Source organism: Garra rufa, chromosome 23, assembly GCF_049309525.1.
Source record: "Garra rufa chromosome 23, GarRuf1.0, whole genome shotgun sequence".
Lineage (NCBI taxonomy): Eukaryota > Metazoa > Chordata > Actinopteri > Cypriniformes > Cyprinidae > Garra > Garra rufa.
In genome coordinates, this window is record NC_133383.1 from 38,702,448 (window position 1) to 38,722,913 (window position 20,466).

At 32.5% G+C, this 20,466-nt stretch overlaps 1 protein-coding gene across 1 annotated transcript in view; it reads left to right on the forward strand.

The window, feature by feature from the left end:
- Positions 1 to 1,121: 1,121 nt before the first annotated feature.
- pip5k1ba (phosphatidylinositol-4-phosphate 5-kinase, type I, beta a) overlaps positions 1,122 to 20,466 on the forward strand; it is a 35,551-nt gene continuing 16,206 nt past the window's right edge. Inside the window, exons 1-5 of the mRNA XM_073829423.1 lie at positions 1,122 to 1,296; positions 1,881 to 1,951; positions 6,700 to 6,768; positions 19,753 to 19,883; positions 20,165 to 20,282. Coding sequence (XP_073685524.1) covers positions 1,928 to 1,951; positions 6,700 to 6,768; positions 19,753 to 19,883; positions 20,165 to 20,282 — 342 coding nt within the window. The 5' untranslated portion in view covers positions 1,122 to 1,296; positions 1,881 to 1,927. The remainder of the gene's footprint in view (positions 1,297 to 1,880; positions 1,952 to 6,699; positions 6,769 to 19,752; positions 19,884 to 20,164; positions 20,283 to 20,466) is intronic.

Genomic DNA, 20,466 nt, shown 5'->3' on the forward strand with positions numbered 1-20,466 from the left:
AAAATCCACACAATGTGGCATCGTATCAGTATTTTATTTTCTGAGTGTTGTGGTAAAATTAGAAAGAAGGTAGCGTCAGCGTTATTTTGCGTCATCAAAATAATCAAAATTATGAAAAAAAATCAATTCTTTCATGATATCAGGAGAACTGGAATGCCCTGAAATTTTAAACTTCATGCTCGCCATAAACAAAAAATAAAATATATGTGACCCTGGACCACAAAACTGGTCTTAAGTAGTACGGCTATATTTGTAGCAAAAGGCATTGTATGGGTCAAAATGATCAATTTTCCTTTTATGCCAAAAATCATTAGGATATTAAGTAAAGATCATGTTCCATGAAGATATTTTGTACATTTCCTACCATAAATATATCAAAACTTAATTTTGATTAGTAATATGCATTGCTAAGAACTTCATTTGGACAACTTTAAAGGCGATTTTCTCAATATTTAGATTTTTTTTTGCACCCTCACATTCTATATTTTCAAATAGTTTTATCTTGGCCAAATATTGTCCTATCCTAACAAAGCTTATTTATTCAGCTTTCAGATGATGTATAAATCTAAATTTCAAAAAATTGACCCTTATGACTGGTTTTGTGGTCCAGGATCACATATTAAAATGAATCTTAATTCGGAAATGTAAAAAATGCTCATCATAGGAGAGGCATATTCCAGTCATTTTGTGTATGAATTGAAAGAATTAATATATTCATATGAAAAAATGTCTGTATGAAGCAGCACTAAAAATGATTAATTATTGTTTGCATATTTATAAACTTGTAAGTACCAATGTTTCACAGTGTAGACCGGTTAGTTATACCAATGTTAGCTCTTCATTTTGAAATCCTGGATTCACTGCTGAGGAATGTTAAATGTCTAAAATTGGTCATAAAACCTGGTTACTGTTTAAAATGCACAAAGCATAATAAACCTCAGGTGTTTATAGCTTTGTGCCCTGCATATCAGATCGCCCGGAGCGCTGACACAGATACGAGCAAATCAGCAAAGCCGTGAAAACAATAGCGCCTTAAGCAATATCCTCCTTACCTTACAGGCTATGCCTCAAGAATCAGGACTCTTACGTACGTACTTACAGCTGCGATTGTTTGCTTATTTTGTGGGCTGGGACATTGAGGACAGGGCCGACTTAGGAAAGATTTCATGATTAATTGCAAATCCGTCTTCTTTGATATTAGTGTTTTCTCCGAGTGGCCAGTCATTACGGAAAGAACTCCAAGCCACTTTCCAAAACTAGTTACCGTGTTGGTTTGTAGCAGTTAGTGTCGCTGAGGTATGTACAACTCATTTCTCATCTTGATAAGCAAGCCAAATATAGTGTCTTGAGTTCTGCTCACGTCAGACAAGGAGCTTTCAATATCATATAATGTTTGTGTAGACTAATCAAACCCTCCAGTGATTCTCTTGCAGCTGATGCTTTTAAGTGGTTTTCTAACTAGTAACTTTTTCTCCTTACAGCGGTTCCTCATCGACGTTTGATAAAGCACAGGAACATGTTTGTTTAGTGGCTCTGCCATCAGATAATTGACGGGAAATAGACTGTGCGTTTCGTCTGTTGGATTTGAATATCTCACAGAGTCTGTTTTATAACATTCAGTGGCGTGTGGGCATGTGATCTGTCATTTCTGGAACGATTGAGCCTCACACAGCGCTTGCCATGTGTTTAATGCGTGTATAAATAGCCTTAAAAGCTCACTTATTCCGCTTACCTCATAAACATTTTCTTTCCGTCTTTGTTTACTTTTAGTACAGCACTCTGTTTCCTTTGCTTGTGCACTTAATGTCTTTCACTTTCAGTATCAGTCACTGACAGACCCCTGACACCTACTCATGTTCTATTTATTCTTCCTGTACTAGACGCCTGGAGTCATTTTCGGCTGGATATGCAGCAACTCTAGCGTCAGATGAATAGCAAAGCGGTTTACAAGGTAAGGAAAATGCCACACTGTCAGAAAAAAAGGGCAAAATGTTTATCTTTATGGGTGCAAGAGCTTGACTCTGGTGACGTACACTTAGAAGAACAACTTTGTGTTTTATCGACCCCTAAATAACTGATATGTCCAATAAGGCATTACTATGAAACTTTTAGGGGTAAATAAGTGCAGAGTTGTTCTTTTAAGATTTTTGCAGTGAAAAGCATCTGTACCCTGAAAGGTATAAGGTTTTTGAGTGTCAAAGGTTTGAACACAAAATTGTGCACAAGCATGTGTGTTTGTGTGTTTATGTATTTCACTTCAAAATCTGAATTTAATTTTTTTTAATTATTATTATTATTATGCATGAATGCTTTATGCATTAGCTAATAATTAAGGATTATAAATAATTAAATTATGATTATGAATGAATGAATTGTGCATTAACTTATTCTTAAGTATTTATTTAATTTTATTTATTATGTTTAATTTTATAATAAGCAGTGAAGCAGTTTTGTTACTTTTTTCCTAAAAATAAATAAATTATTAATAATAATAATTATATACATTAAGTAATTCTTACTACTACTACTAATAATAATAATAATAATAATTATTATTATTATGCATGAATGCATTGTGCATTAAATAATAAAAGGATTTATTTTCTTTATTTTTTAAAAAGCACTGAAGCAGATTTGTTACTTTTTTCCTAAAAATAAATTAATTAATTAATAATAATACTAATATGCATTAACTAATTCTTAAGGATTATACATAAATACATTAATAATAATAATAATAATAATTATTATTATTATTATTATTATTATTATTATGCATTATGCATTAACTAATTCTTAAGGATTTATTTTCTTTATTTTATTTTATAATAAGCAGTGAAGCAGATTTGTTTATTTTTCTTAAACATAATAATAATAATAATAATAATATGCATTAATTCTTATGGATTATAAATAAATACATTAATAATAATAATAATAATAATAATAATACTTATTATTATTATTATTATTATTATTATTATTATTATTATTATGCATGAATGCATTATGCATTACTTAATCCTAAGGATTTATTTATTTTATTTTATAATAAGTAGTGAAGCAGATTTATTTGTTACTTTTTTTACTAAAAATAAATTAATTAATCAATAATAACAATAATAATATGCATTAAGTAATTCTTAAGGATTGTAAATAAATAAATTAATAATAATCATAATAATAATAATAATAATAGTTACTATTATTATTATGCATTATGCATTAACTAATTCTTAATAATTATAAATAAATAAATTAATAATAATAATAATAATTATAATAATAATAATTATTATTATTATTATTATGCATTTACTACTTCATATAAAGTTTTTATTTTGTTTTATTTTATAAATAATTAATATATCCAGACAAATATATTATTATTATTATTATTATGCATTAACTACTTTTCATAGATTTTTTTATTTTATTTTATTTTTTTAAATTTTATAAATAAATTAATATATCCAGACAAATATATAATTGTTATTATTATTATTATTATTATTATTATTATTATTATTATTATTATTATTATTATTATGCATTTACTACTTCATATAGATTTTTTATTTTGTTATATTTTATAAATAAATTAATATATCCAGACAAATATATAATTGTTATTATTATTATATTTTTTTTATTATTATTATTATTATTATTATTATTATTATGCATTAGCTTCTTCTCATAGATTTTTTATTTTATTTTATTTTATAAATAAATATATCCAGACACATATATAATAATAATAATAATTATTAGGGCTGCAACTAACGATTATTTTAATAATCGATTAATCTGTCGATTATTTTTTCGATTAATCGATGAATCGGATTAAAAAAAACAAGAGATTTACAACCCTTTATTCAAAAACAGAACTAAAATCTTTAGAAAGTGCACGAACATGTTGCTCCTTGAACTGTTATAATAATAATAATAAAAAAATAAAAATGGACTAACACAAAAAACATACACATGTATGCTTTACATCTGCCAAATATATAGACTAAATAAACTAAAATTACTATCCGTCAAGACAGCGGCTTGCTGTGGTGTACATGCTGCATTTCCCATCAAGAAGCCTCTCAAATTAAATTCCTCAGTGCGCATTAAAAAAGTCATGTGACTTTGCACGCTGGAACGGGATAACTTGACTAACTTTCTGCTACATTCATTCTGCCATGGCGGTGTTTAGTGTCCTGCCATCAGCAGCGACCAGCTGGAAGAGTTCCGCATTCAAATGCACGCAAAACTGGCCTCAAAGCCCCAGCAAAAGTAATTACCATGAATGTGTCAAGGCAAAAATTAAGAAAATATTCAAATTACTTATTAATAAACTGGTATTTTCTGATTCAGTGTTGCAAAGATGAAATTGACGATCCTGCCATCTGCTCATTAATGCCTAATGCATCTTTATGGATTAGCTAATGAAAGAGTTTTGTTTTCGATTTTAATTATTTCGTTTTATAGTAAAATAATAATTTAAAGCTTTCTATAGATATTGTGTTTGTGAGGCAATTACCTGGGTTTCGGTTAATTATTGTGAAGCGCTCCTGTTTAAACCAAAGATATCAAGCGTATTCTGTTTATTTTCTTTAAGAGCACATTTTGTTGATACTGTTAGTGCACACAAACTAAGGTAGACCCTTTACAGTTCCGGCCCGGGTGGTAATTACTCTTACCTTTATGAGCAAAAAAGAAATTCCACATTGCACTGGCGTCTCCATGCGCTGCAAAGCGCGCTTCTCTCCGCACAAACTTTGGAATTATCTTGATTGAATGATTAAACTAATATTGTGATATGTTTTAAGTTTTTTTTATATCAATGGATTTTAATTTAAATCGCGATGAATTAAGCAGGCTTTTGATCTTTCTGCCGCTGTTTGCTAGGTCATAACTTTAAAAAAACAAAAAATTGAATTTAACAAACAAAAAGTGTTCCAAATATATCTCTAAATTAACTTTATAAACTAAAGGAACGAAAATAAATGTAATCACTTTGCTATTAAAAACAGCAGCTGTGTAATGAGGAAGAGAAAGAGAAAAAAAGACAGTCGGACTGGAAATTCAGTCGGCCAAAAATTGATGAGCTGTCGGACATTTTTACAAGGAATGTTTGTTTAATAGCCTATTTAATACTCTTAGGCTACTTTCTTAATTAAATATATTATTTCTTTTATTTATTTTAGCGTTTTTAGGCTGCTTGTTCGCTGACTGAAGTGTAGGCTATAAAAAAACAACGTGCCACCGTCACAGCCCTATTCAAAACTGAGACGATTTCACCTCAGCAGAGCTCCTCTTTCTCCTTACGGTTGTGGTATGTTTTCGACACATTATACAGACAGACAGTGTTACAAAAACTATAGAAGTTGTTTTCTCCATCTCCACTATCCAACGACCCGTTCAGCAGCTGTTTTGCGATCGAGCATTGAAAGCATTGTGAAAGTAGGCTACGCTAGCCAAAAGGCTTAAATATCAAACATGTTTGATATAAATCGGGGCAGCATATATATATAATGTAGAAACGGCGGTGCTTTATGCTCAAATGTTCCAGTTTTGCGCATAAGTTAAATTCTCATTTTTGGATGGAAACACAGCTTATGAGGCGCCGAACTCTGCTGGCATCAGTGCGGGAGAGAGACCGAATGTGTCCACTCCGCTCTGCGCTCAATTTTTTTTTAATATATATAATAACAACCAAATGTCTCTGCGTCGCGCGACACAACGAATCGATTATGAAATTCGTTGCCAACGCTTTTAGTAATCGATTTTTATCGATTTTATCGATTCGTTGTTGCAGCCCTAATAATTATCATAAATCATTATTATTATTATTATTATTATTATTATTATTATGCATTAACTACTTCTTATTTTATTTTATTTTATTTTATTTTATTTTATAATGAATATATCCAGAATATATCCAAAAACAAACAGGACTAACAGATCATCCATATGATACATAATTATGTTCATATGACTATCATATGTTCATGTGTTTTTATATCTATCTATCTATCTATCTATCTATCTATCTATCTATCTATCTATCTATCTATCTATCTATCTATCTATCTATCTATCTATCTATCTATCTATCTATCTATCTATCTATCTATCTATCTATCTATCTAATCTATCTATCTATCATTTTCGTGACAACTGAGTACTTGTAGCCATGTTTAGTAACATTTGTCTCATGTGGACAAACAGCTTTTCTGGTCCCTGAGGCTATTTGAATAGAGCACTGCTGTATGAAAAGGAAAGGTCTTCAATTTTGCATATGTTTTCCCTCCTTTGTTTGCTACCAACATCCTGTCGCTAAGCAGAACTGCAGATTCAAGCAGAACATTTGCAATTATATACCGCATATGCTGCATCATTCAGACTGAAACATTTAAATTGAGTCGGGAGGAAACTTGTATCTCTTTCTAATGAGTTGCTTTAGAGTTGCATCTCTTGCATCAGCAGCGTTGAGTTCTACCAAGAACAGGAACATCACATGACTTCATTTCCTGTTTGATAACGTGCACAGTGCATACAGCTGAAGCTACCTTTACACATTCAGATTTTAATAGTGCGCTATTATGATGATGATTTAATCATTTTAGGGAACTGAGACATTCATGTTGGATTTTTAATGATTCTAATTTATGCATTTTGTATATTTGCTTTAAATAACAGATGAGTTCAACTGCAGACGAGACCGGAGGTGGAAGACCTCAAAAAACTGGGGGCAAAGACCACAAAAAGGTGTGTAAATTATAGAGCAATGTTTTATCTTTAAGTATCAGTAATAAACTTTATTAGTTTAATAACACTTCTAATTGTGTTTATTACTGGCTGAAGCAGAAAAATGATTAATAAACTGAAGAACATACACTTTTAAGCTTTAATATTTGTATAATACACATTTATATTGTATTGCTAATGTAAATACAGTTCTGAGTTGCATTTTCAGTATTTATATAAGCAAAATCCCCTAGAAACATAAAGTCACAGCAAATGAGACAAGTGTTGACATACAGAAAGAGTACAAAAACACGTGAGGTCTTACTCTAAGGAGGAAAATGTTTAGAAGAAATGATTTGTCATTTTCTGTCCTGTATGGTTTTTAGGCCTTGGTGTGCAATGGATTACTTTTGCTCAAGCCAGCATATTTTTCTGTGGCACAATGTAGCGTTTGTGCTGTGAGCTCCTTTGGGATTTAGTGGGATTTGATTTTTGCATATCCCACTCTGATTTGTCATACTTGTGGTCTGAAATGCTGTTTTCCTGCTGACTGTTACATAAGGCTGACCACACTATAGCCGTGTGCCATGCCATGTGTACCATGGATCAAGAGGCCCTTGATATTAGGGATATTAGGATATTCGCATAATGGATGTTTTCCCATAAAATGGCTGGCAGGGTTTAGAGAATGTTTTGTCATTTCCCGTATAGAGCAAAAGAGGACAGAAGTAATTGGGCAACAGGTTTTAGAGAAAAAAGGCACAATGTGATACACTGTAATATAAATCTCACTAGTGTTAATTTCGTCAGACGAGACGAGACGAAATATGTTCGTCAACGACCTTTTTTTTCATGACTAAGACGAGACGATGACAAGACTGCACCACTGTCCAAAAACGCTGACTAAGACTAAATTAACATGCCTTATTGTTGACGAAAAAAGACGAGACGAAAATGTTTTGCATAAAATAAAAACTAAGATAAAATCTCTCTTCATTTTCGTCTACAATCGTCTCTGCTTTTTCATCAGCTGTTACGGCTTTAAAATATTCAAACTGGCTGGCGCTGAGCCAGAGACGGACGAGCTCTGCGCTTGTCATATAATCACAACTATGCAGTGTTTTTAACCACATAACGCTTATTTTAGGTTTCAGACATTTAAATACACATAAGTACTAGTAAAAGGAGACATTTAGAGTTTGTAAAATACACACATAGGTCTATGGAAGCAGCAAATAACAATCTATTCAAATATAATTTGCCGATGTGTTTTATTCATATCACATACACATAGGCTAAGTAACTAAAAAGTTCACTCTACTCCTCTTCTAGTTCACCAGCCACCTACAGATCTGGCCATTAAAAATGCGTCTATTTTCACGCGGCAGCCTGCAATTCGGCACGCGTGGGCACGCGTCCTACCGCAGCTGCTTTTTTTAATTTTTTTACAACGTTGTTGCACTTCATATAATATCCACCAGGTGGCGCAAGGAACAACATTCTGTAGCCAAACACCATGGCCAGCTCTAGGGGGCGTTGGTCACAAATACCAGTACAATAGTTGATTGATTATTATATGTTAATGATTCCTCTTTCCTGAAATTATGGTTCAAACCAATAGCAAAAAGATAGCCTATTCATAAGCAGGTGCAGTTGTATTGTTATTTTGTTTTCTTTCTTTGTTTTCTTGACGAACATTTATTAGACTGCATCGGAAATAGAAATGTTAATTTCAGTTATTTTATTTTTCCAACCGACAACTGACGTAAACCGCTAAATTCGTTTTCAGGGATTAATTATACACAAGCAAGAAGCAGCATAAACATCAGAACCTCACGCGCAGAGCTTATGCACAGAGAAAAACCCAATAAACCTATATATAATAATAAATAAAATAGGCCCATATAAGAAATATATGTTTTTCTTTTCTGAATGAATAATAATTTAACAAATTAATAAGTAGCAAGCCTGTATGCAGAATTTTAGGCAATTTCTGTGATGCGCCCTTAAACCAGCATCTTGTTTCCATTATTATTATTTTTTTTACAAGTAGCCTACACATCTGTTTTTTGTTTTTTTTTTTAATTGTGATTGTACACAAATAACAGAAATATGTAAAATAGCATAGTTTTGAGCAATGCCGTACTCTTGAACGAGTATTGTAAGCTGTATCCACTTTATTAAGGGGAAAAAAATCAAGTGATCCTGACGGCGCCGCAGGCAGTTAAATAACTCGACAACTTTCACCTTCACAATAAAATACATTATATATTTCAGCGTTTTAAAGCAACATCAAATTAAGATATGCATGTTTAAGAGGTAGTTTGTCTTTTTCTTTTTCTAAGATACACAATTTTAGATACACTGACAATTAATTTGAGTAGAGACAAATAGAAATGGGAAGGATAAATATAAACTACAGTATTTTTGCGATTTTGGTGCTTAGAAATGTATTCTAAGCGGGCAGCGGGCGAATAATATAGTTAATATAGCGCGGAGCGGGTGGATGAGGAATAAAACCTCGTGGAAGCGGGACTGGAAAAGCACTTTGTATAGAGTATAGACTATTTAGATACTTCATCATCAAGCAAAAATTTATTCATAAGCAGGAGCAGTTTTATTATTATTTTCTTTTCTTTTTTTCCTGATGAACTTTTATTAGACTGCATTGAAAATAGAAATGTTAATTTCTGTTTTTTTTTTCCAAACGACAACCGACGCGTTTAGTTATTAGCCTATTAACGACCAGATTGTGTTAAATTACATTTAAATTTAAATTGAAACGTGGCTGTGTCACATTAATAACGTTTTGAGGGGTTAATTGTACACAAGCAAAAAGCAGCAGAAACATCAGAACGTCAGGCGCAGAGCTTATGCACAGAGAAAACCCCAAAATAAATAAAAATGCCCATATGCGAAATATAATTTTCTTAATGAATAATAATTTAACAAAACGAAATAAAATAAAATTAATAAGTAGCAAGCCTATATGCAGAATTGTAGGCAATTTATGTGATGCGACCTTAAACTAGCATCTCGTTTCCATTTTTTTTTTTTTACAAATAGCATACACATCTGTTCTTTCATTGTGATTGTACACAAATAACAGAAATATGTAAAATAGCATAGTTTTGAGCAATCCCGTACTCTTGAAGGAGTATTGTAAGCTGTATCCACTTAATTAAAGGGGGAAAAAAGTGATCCTGACGGCGCCGCGGGCAGTTGAATAACTCGACAACTTTCACCTTCAGAATAAAATACATTATATATTTCAGCGTTTTAAAGCAACATCAAATTAAGATATGCATGTTTAAGAGGTAGTTCGTCTTTTTCTTTTTCTAAGATACACAATTTTAGACACTGACAATTAATTTGAGTAGAGAGAAATAGAAATGGAGAGGATAAATATAAACTACAGTTTTTATAGAGTTAAAAATTAATTAATTTATTTATTTATTATTATTATTATTATTATTATTTTGATTTGTTTTTGCGATTTTGGTGCTTAGAAATTTATTCTAAGCAGGCAGCGGGCAAATAATATAGTTAATATAGCGGGAGCGGGTGGATGCGGAATAAAACCTCGTCGAATCGGGACTGGAAAAGCACTTTGTTATATCCTATAGACTATACTTCATCATCAAGCATGGGCGTCGGGAGCAAAATAAATGTAAAAATGTAAAAACAGAAAAAAATACTTTAGTATATGCCATTTTCTGTAGTCTGGTGCCTTTTATTTAATGTTTTTACACAATGCAAATAGGCCATATTTAGGCTACAAATATTACAAAAGACGACTATTGTGCAACATTTTCAGTGGCGCAAGTGATAATACGAGTAACACATCGTTTTTGACGCGAGAGACCCGAGTTCGCGTCCGCCTTTTGGTGAAATCATTTTCGAAATCGTCTCCCTTTTCACTTATATCATATCGGAAAGGCATTTGTTTATTTGTAAATTAATGAAATAATTGAAAAGTTGAAATAAAGTATCAACTAGGGTTAGGTCACCTAACTTAAGTGTATCTGAGCACTATACTGTACTTTTAGGAGTGTTAATAATTAATTTTATTATTATTATTATTATTATTATTATTATTATTATTATTATTATTGTCTTTAGATTTGTTCTTACATTTTTGATGCTGTACATTAAGATGGCGCACTGCCCATGCAGTTTTTTTTTTTTTTCTTAAAAACTAATTGAAGTGAAAGGGAAGAAACCCATGTAGATTTGGCCTAATGTCCATGTAAATACTATAGCCTAGTATTTTATCCTAATATAGAAAATAATTTAGACAAATAAACAGAAGGCTCACTTTTCAAAACAATAAAGCTTATATGACTGACAACGAATACAGTTGTTGAGTATCAAAAGTGCTCCAGTGAGTTATGCAATTTTTCCCCACCTTTTTTCTTTTTCTTTTTTTTAAAGTGGAAAAGTAGTTCTTTCCATTTCGAAGAAGTTCGTTAAGCCTGGAACTAGGCTTAAGTCTGTTCTGGGAAACCAAAGGGAAGTATTTTTTTTTTCTTTTTTTTTCAGTTTTCTGAAAAGTAGCCGTTAATGAGGCATCAGCGTTAAGCGGCATGCAGTATAAAGAGCGAAATGTTTATGAATGGCAGAGTGGGGGTGGGGTGGGGTGTTGAATGCTGTCTGTTGCCTTGTTGTAATCAACATTTGGAGACTATTTTGGGGGTGCTGGGGGTGGATTCCGACTGCATTCAGTTGCATTTCGAATTCAGCATTCAAATGCATGCCAGGGAGAAGGGGAAAGCTTTCCTCCCTCGCTCCACTTTTTTCAAAACATTAGTGTCCACGGCCCTGACACCAGTGATGCGCGGGTCAGTGGATAAACAACCCGAACCCGACCGACGTTTTCAACTAACCCGCCCGCAACTCGGACCGCCGAATAAAAAAATAAAATATTGTACCCGACCCGCCTCCTGACCCGTATGTTTAATATTAGAGTGATTATGCTGTGGAGATGCGGTCTGAAATATCCCGACATCTGAAATCCATTGGTGTACAAGCTAAAATAAAATAATGTGTCCTGTTGTAAAGTCGTTGCCGTATTGTTGTGTACGAAGTTCAGATGTTATTATTTTAAGAAATGTATATTTTTATGTTTTAGGATTCTCCTTATTTTTGTTTTAGACATCCATCAATTACGGTGAATAAAAAAATGCCGCGCTGGTGGAAACAAGACTTTCGCTTCTACTTTTGAGACCGGTGTTCGGACGTTTTTCTAAAAAAAAAAAAAAAAAAACTCTCATTTATGGTCATAAAAACAGAAGCTGAACATAATTCAAAACTGTAAAGTATTTGCTGAATAAAGAAAACATGAAGGATGCCGCTTAATATTTGGCTTTTACGTGAACTTTAAAGCTTATCCCTCATTCCATTTGTTTTCTTTGTTTTGTAATTTTATATTATTTTCGTGAAATGTATTTTTGCTCAACATGCATTTCTTGTGGCCACGAGTTTAATGAATAAACAAACCTGCGTGACATTAGTAACCCAGAATTATTTGAGATATTTAATTTTGAGTTAAGAAATTATTATATTAATTGTTATAGAAATTAATACAATATTAAATAATTATATAGGCGATGCTGTATATGCTAATGCTGTCTGTGCGCAATGTAGACAGCTTTCACAAGTGTTTACATGTATTACATGTAGGCCTACTTCAAATTAAATAGCCCTGCAAGAAACATTTCATGCATCCCACAATCTTGTCCATTGACTGACTTTCTTTTTTTCCGTAATATTTGTATTATTCGTTTATATTCGTTATTTTTTCCTTCATTTTGATCTCGTTACATAACATTCTGAATGTAAATGATAATGTAAAGGTTCTATGACTGGGTTTTTTACTGGAATGCAGTTTAAAGCTTAAATTTAACATATATTGTATTTTATTTAGTCTAATTAATAGACAAATAATTGAAGAGTGAATCATTCACGTAGTTTCATTTGGAAATAATTTATCGTCACACAGTAAAATAGGCCTACATTCCTTCTATTAACTAATAGTCTTTTTTTCGTATTTGTCTTAATATTATTATCATTATCATTAGTATTACTATTAATAATATTATTTTTATTAGCCTGTTATTTTTGTATATATTTTTATTTCCGTGCGTTTCCACCCCTTAATTTGGCTCTCTTTAACGTTCATGTTATTTTGTTTCGTCTAATTAATAGACTAGACTATATAAATACTAAACTGTTTTACTGAGAAATGAATCATCACGTAGTTTCATTTGTAAATGAAAACATGCTCATTTATCGTCACACACGGGGATAAATACAATCAAAAAGTCAAAACGTTATTGGCATAATTGTCAGGCGTTAAAAATAAATAGCCCTAACCAGGTATTGAAAAAATAATAACCTATAATAATAATAAATAATAAGTGATTTAGAGCTATCTACTTTGAATCGCTTAACCTAAATAACTTTCTGTATATGCTATTTGGCATATATTTAGCAAATATTGTGAACGACAATTATGCCAATAAAGTTTTGACTTTATGATTGTATTAATGCCCGTGTGTGACCATAAACGATTTACAGCATAATCAAAGCTTTAATGGCATGCCAGCATTTATCATTAACATTCGGAATGTTAAGAGATCGAAATTAAGGGGGACATAATGAATATAAACGAATAATAAATTTATTACAGAAAAAGAGGATCAATTAATGGATAAGACTTTAGGATGCATAAAATGTTTCTTGCAGGGCTATTTAATTTGAAGTACTTATATGTAATATTTATTCTTGATAAACTTTTGAATGCTGTCTACATCGCGCACAGACATTCGCATATACAGCATTGCCTATTGTTAATATATAACTTAATATTGCATTAATTTCTATAACAATTAATATAATCATTTCTTAACTCAAAATAAAAAATATTAACAAACCTATCTCTGATAATCCTGGGTTATGGTTACGCAGGTTTGTTTATGCATTAAACATAAGGATGTCATTACCTCGACAAAATAATCTTGTGGCCACGACATAATATGACATTCCCAGGAATTAATATCTCGTGGCAATGACAAAAAGTAATATGACGTTCCTACGAATTCATTTGTGTGGCCACGACAAACATAAGTGAACCGAAGGTGTCCCCTCCAGGTTACCGTACCTTTTAGTTTGCAGCAATGTTTTCAGCCTGCTCCAGTCCAGTGCGTTACATGACTGCCCCCTACTGATAATGTCTTTCCTATGTCATTGTATTTTCCGTGTTCCCTTGGAATACACCGGCGTCACGCGAGACCACTTTACTTCCCGCGCGCATTTTAAATGGCCAGATCTGTACTTGCATGTATTTCGGGAGAAACGGATGAATGTATATGTGCTGTAAATACGGCTGACAGGACTCTCTGAACAGCAGCGCGAACAAACATGGCCGCGCCCATCTCACGTTACAGATTACGATCCAGATCATTTATATAGGGTTTTAAACGACGAAACATACTAATTCACACATATTTGTGAATCGGAATATTAGATAGTTCATGGCATGGTAAGCAAGTGTGTGAGTATTCTGGATAAAAAAGGAAAAACGAAATAAAAGCGATCTATCTGTCATACAGTGTTATTGTGTCTGTGTTGTGTCACGTGACAAGCTTGATGCGTCGCCATGGAAACAATAAGGACGAACGTTCTAAAATAACGGTCGCTTAAAAAAAACTCACTCTCAGGGGTCCGCTAGAATATTTTAAACTCACCACTGAAAGGGTTAATCATTTGTGAATGTGTCTCCTAAATCAGAAATTGAAAACCAGACACGTTTAACATTTGCATTCAACAAAAATCATTCAACAAGTGTATTTTGTCAGGTAATTATGACATTTAACCAATGTTTGAGATATGTGAAACACTTTTTTTACTGAAATGTGTATCAGTAATAATCTCAGTAATAATGTGTTATTTTAAAAAAAGACTACAATTTTTTGACTAAACCTAGACTAAAATATATTGAGTTCTTTTTTGACTAAAACTAGACTAAAATTAAGATACCTTGAGTTTTCTTTTGACTAAAACTAGACTAAAATGACGAGACTTTTAGTCGACTAAAACTTGACTAACAAAAAAAGATATGTGAATGACTAAATATGACTAAAACTAACAAGGACATTTGGCACAAGACTAAGACTAAGACTAAATTAAAAATAGGTGACGAAATTAACACTAAATCTCACCTATAAATCTCACAAACAGTGTTTAGGAATAAATCCAAAATATGGATATGTTCATATTTTATGTATGCATATGCATATCCATGTGTTCAAAATTAAAAATCCACAAAGATTATTATTTTCATATTAAGCAGCCAATCCACCACATTGCTTTTAATTATAGTAATACCACAAATATTTGTGACCCTGGACCACAAAAAACAGTCATAAGGGTACATTTTTAATTAAATAACGTTTTCTATTGATGTATGGTTTGTTAGGATAGGACAATATCTGGCCAAGATACAACTATTTTAAAATCTAGAATCTGAGGGTGCAAAAAAATCAAGATATTGAGAAAATTGCCTTTAAAGTTGTCCAAATGAAGTTCTTAGCAATGCATAATACCTATCAAAAATTAAGTTTTGATATATTTATGGTAGGAAATTTAAAAATATATCTTCATGGAACAAGATCTTTACTGAATATCCTAATGATTTTTGGCATAAAAGAAAAATCAATAATTTTGCCCCATACAATGTATTTTTGGCTATTGCTACAAATATACCCATTCTACTTAAGAGTAGTTTGTGTCACATTTACAAATATAAAATATTTGTTTTATATTAAAATAATAAATTAAAATAGTTCTTAAAAATTATTCTTTGACTGACTGAAAAATAACTATATTTCTTATTATTTATTAAGTATGAATACTACTATACTATAGTATAGGGTTGCACGGTATACCGGTACTACGGTAGTATCGCGATACTAAAGCTTATAAATACCCGCGGTGCCATTGCATTTTTGAAACGGTAGTATCGTCCACACGGTAGGACCGTAAGATATGTTGTATGCACGGCAGGAACACTGTTTAAAACGTTCATTTGAACATGCACGCCAGCACACCAAAATGTCTTTCTGCTGTGCTTTGTGTATTACAGGCTGTGTCTACGCTTTATATGGTATTTAGTGTTTCCCGACGCTTCAGTTCAGTTTGAAAAGAGAAGGTGCACGCGCACGTCGTTGTTCACGCTTTAGTTTATCAGAAGAGAGGGTCTGATTCAGACCGTCTGATGTTATTTAAAAAATAGCAGTTCAAGAATCACTTATTCAACATATTTAAAGTTTTTTCGTATTTTCATTCCTTTGCCCACTTTTAGAACAGGTGAAATAATTCGTTTCTGGAATGATCGTTGATCACAACACGAATGCAATTCCATTCATTAACATACTAGCTGCTTTCCACTTTGTTCTTATTAATCATTATATATATTTTTTATATTATAAATTAATATGTTTTAATATATAAGCTGCTTACTTTCAAGATATGCAAGCAAAAATGCTCCTGACAGTTCAGTAAGATGTTTTTGTTTCGTTTCTGTGTTCAAATCCATATCCGCGTTGGTTGGGCGAATCGTTGATTCACTGAATCACTAAGCCATTCATAAAAAGTCATTTGATTCACTCCTGAATGATTCAGCCGTTTTGAAAGAATCGTTTGAACGACTCAGTGATTCAATCACAAACACTGCTGCCACCTGCTGGCGGTTTTAAGTTTCTCATCATATTACATTCTTTACCATATTTCTACATTCAGTGTTTTGTATTTAAAACATTCATCTTTAATCTGTAATTTATGCAATTATAAATAAAGTCTAAATATATAAATACCACATCTAAATGTCACTTCATGCAGCTTCTGCGCATTGCTAAGAGGAGTTATGTTGACATGATTTCGTGGAAAACAATAGCCAGTCATTCATTTACATTAATGAAATATTTAGAGAAAAAATGTTGTCTGTTTTCATTTACATCTTTTCATTTATGAAATTTTGATTCATTTTGTAGAATAGAATTTTAAATGAACAAAATACTGCATGGTATCGCGATACTACTTGGTATCGTGATACTTCAGCTGGTATAGTATCGTAAGTCATTTTCATGGTATCGTGACAACCCTACTATAGTATTTATACTACCCTTTATTTACACTCATTTTAATTTTAAAAATAATTGTCTTAACAAGATTTTCTTTACTGAATGTATTATGAGAATAAGGAAAAAATACAATTACAAAATAATAATATATTAATAAATATATCTGCAATTAAGGGACCAAGCACAACTGAGGTAAATTGAAGAGCTAAGGAGCTGTCTTTAATTTCTCAGTAAAGACCAGAGTTCTCCAATCCTGCTCCTGGAGAGCCACCTTCCTGCAAACTTAAGATCCAACCCTGCATCAACACACCTGTCTGTAATTAAGTAGCCCTGAACACCTTGATTAGCTGGTCCAGGTGTGTTGGATTAGGGTTGAAACTGAAGTCTGTGATTTGAAGTGATTAGAATACATATGTGAAAAAAAAAAAACAATAGACAATATTATACAGATGTTCTATGTACAAAATAACACATACCCAGTTTGGTAAGAGTCCACTAAAGCATTGCAGAGATACAGCCTTAGAGACATAGCATGTCCTTTTTTTGTATTCGGTATGATACTCTGAATCTAACATGATTAATCGTATCATTTTTGGTTGAACTGTTTAGAAAATATAAACCAGTTTATATCTTTTGGCCAGTAGGTGGTGCTGTGCTGAAATTACTCATGTGCCCTCAGGTCATGCTTGGTATAACATGTACTAAGTTTGGTCTGAATCCACTCAAGTGTTGCAAAGGTATAGCCTCATGCCCATTTTTGCACAAATTTTGACAAAGCGTGCTTTACGAAAATGGTTTGATATATCAAAAAGCTAAGATAACTTTTTGCCACCATTGTCTGAAGATGATCTGAGACCATTTTGGTGAAAATTGGACATACCTTCTAGGGCGAAAAAGTAGATATTTCAGAAAATTCGAAATTGTGAAAAATCTTGACTGTAGAAATAAAATTTTTTTTTGTGTGAATTCAACTCGATATGAGCCAAGCCTATTGTTGGCGCTGGAGAGTTTCTGTTAGAGATTCCAAATTTACTGTGGTTAATGATGAGACTGTCCTTTATCCATGTGCCAAATTTCAACTTTCTCACAAGCATTTCTATAAGATTCATAACAATATGTTATAGCATTTGAAAGATACAGCATTTTACTACAAAATTTGAAATGGTCCATGCTCAAAATAGCTGATATAGAATTATTTTTTTATCATTTGTATGCATTCGGTATCTTACGTCATCAATATTATGATTTTTGGTCAAACTGTTTGGAAAATATAAACAAAAATGTATTTTTTTTTTAAACTTTTGACCAATAGGTGGCGCTGTGCCGAAACTACTCATGTCTACCTCAGGTTATGCTTGGTATAACATGTACCAAGTTTAATCTGAATCTGCTAAAACGTTGTGAAGTTAAAACCTTATGTCCATTTTTGCACAAATTTCGTCAAATTCGTTAACATGCTTTACGAAAAATGGTTTGGTACATCAAAAAACTTTTGATAACTCTTTACCAGCATTGTCTGAAGATGATCTAAAACAATTGTTGGTGAAAATTGGACAAACTGTGTAGGACGAGTTTGAAAAAGTAGATATTTCAGAAAATTCTAAATTGTGAAAATCTTGACTGTAGAATTTTTTTTTTTATGCATTCAACTCGGTATAAGCCAAGCCTATTGTTGGCACTAGAGAGTTTGCATTAGAGACAAATTTACTTTGGTTAATGATGAGACTGTCCTCTATCCATGTGCCAAATTTCATAACTTTCTCACAAGCGATTCTATAAGATTCATTAAACTCATAACAACATGTTAAAGCATTTGAAAGATACAGCAATTTAATACAAAATTTGTTCCACTTTCAAAATGGCTGACATGCTAGGTATAACACGTACCAAGTTTGGTCTGAATCTGCTAAAGTGTTGCAAAGATATAGCCTCATTTCCATTTTTGCACAAATTTCGCCAAAGCGTGCTTTTTACGAAAATGGTTTGGTATATCAAAAAGCTTTTGATAACTTTTTGCCAGCATTGTCTAAAGATGATCGGAGCCCATTTTGGTGAAAATTGGACAAACCGTCTAGGAGGAGTTTGAAAAAGTACATTTAGAAATTTCTATTTTGGTATGCATTCAACTCTGTATGAGCCAAGTTACTATCAAATTTGGAAATTTTGTGGTGCGAGTTTGAGTTACCGACCCAAATTTGCTGTTGTTAAGATTGAGACTGTCTTTCATCCGTGTGCCAAATTTCATAACTTTCCCACAAGCGATTCTATGGACTCCCTGAGCGGAAGAAAAAGAAGAAAACCAATAGATACAAATGGTGCCTAAGCACCTTCGATGCTTGGCCCCTAATAATAATAATAGTTTCTGGACACCTAAAATTACCAAAAAATTTGGTGGAAAATGTTTAAAATGCTTAATTTTCATGAAAAATGGGAATTTTTTAATGCAAAAATTTTGTGTAGTAAATATGACCTGGACATGTGTTTTGTCCATGCAATAGAGTCATAGGGTCATTCATTAATTTTTTTTTTAATTATAGTTTATGAAAATTATATTTTGACACTCTCTGCAGTGGGAGTCACAATCCTAACTCATTGTGGGTGGTTGTCAGGGTGTTGCTAAGTAGTTGCGATTTATTTGCTACCATTGTGACACTCAGACAGCAGTAAATGACTTCTGGTAAAACAGACCTCAAACGTGGCCGTATGCCTCAACTTCCTTGTCTTCAACTTCCTCCCATGTTTTAGTGCTGATAAGCATGGCGTTATCTCTGCAGAGTAATGATTGCTTTTCCTGTACATGTCAGTATTTGCTCATGATCTGAGGCCTGTTTTACATTCATTTTCTGTGCGTCTTTGTCTCCAGCCCACAGCTGAAGCCTTGAGAGGAGCCATCCAGCTTGGCATCGGGTACACGGTCGGCAATATGACCTCCAAACCAGACCGAGATGTTCTCATGCAAGACTTCTACGTGGTTGAGAGCGTGTTTCTCCCGAGGTATTATCGCATGCGTGCCGTGCTTGACACTTGACAGATGTAATGTGTGGTTGCCATAGCCTCACTATTCAAACATTGAGATACAATGACTGTGTTCCAAATGTCAACAGTTCTCTTGTAGTTATCAGTTTGTTTAATATCTTCTGCATAATTAATTAGAACAGCTGAAAACTTTTGTGATTGGTTGGTAATTGGTTCATTGCCTAACAATGCTGTATAGGGTCACTAGGTTTTGAAACAAAGCATCACATTGTTTAAATATTGTGTGTTTTGTCTTACAGTGAAGGAAGTAATCTGACTCCAGCACACCATTACCCTGACTTTCGCTTTAAAAATTACGCTCCCTTGGCTTTCCGTTACTTTAGGGAGCTCTTTGGGATTAAACCAGACGATTATTTGGTAAGACCAAGAAATCACAGGAGACCTACTATTACAATCATGAAAGACGATGAAATGATTTACGAAATTCTAGAGCAGATCATTATCAGAAAACAGGGAAATAATATATTGTTTCATCTAAAAATGTTACTACTAAGCTTTCAGAAAGTCATAATTATGACAAAAATGTTCAGTTAAAAGGTAA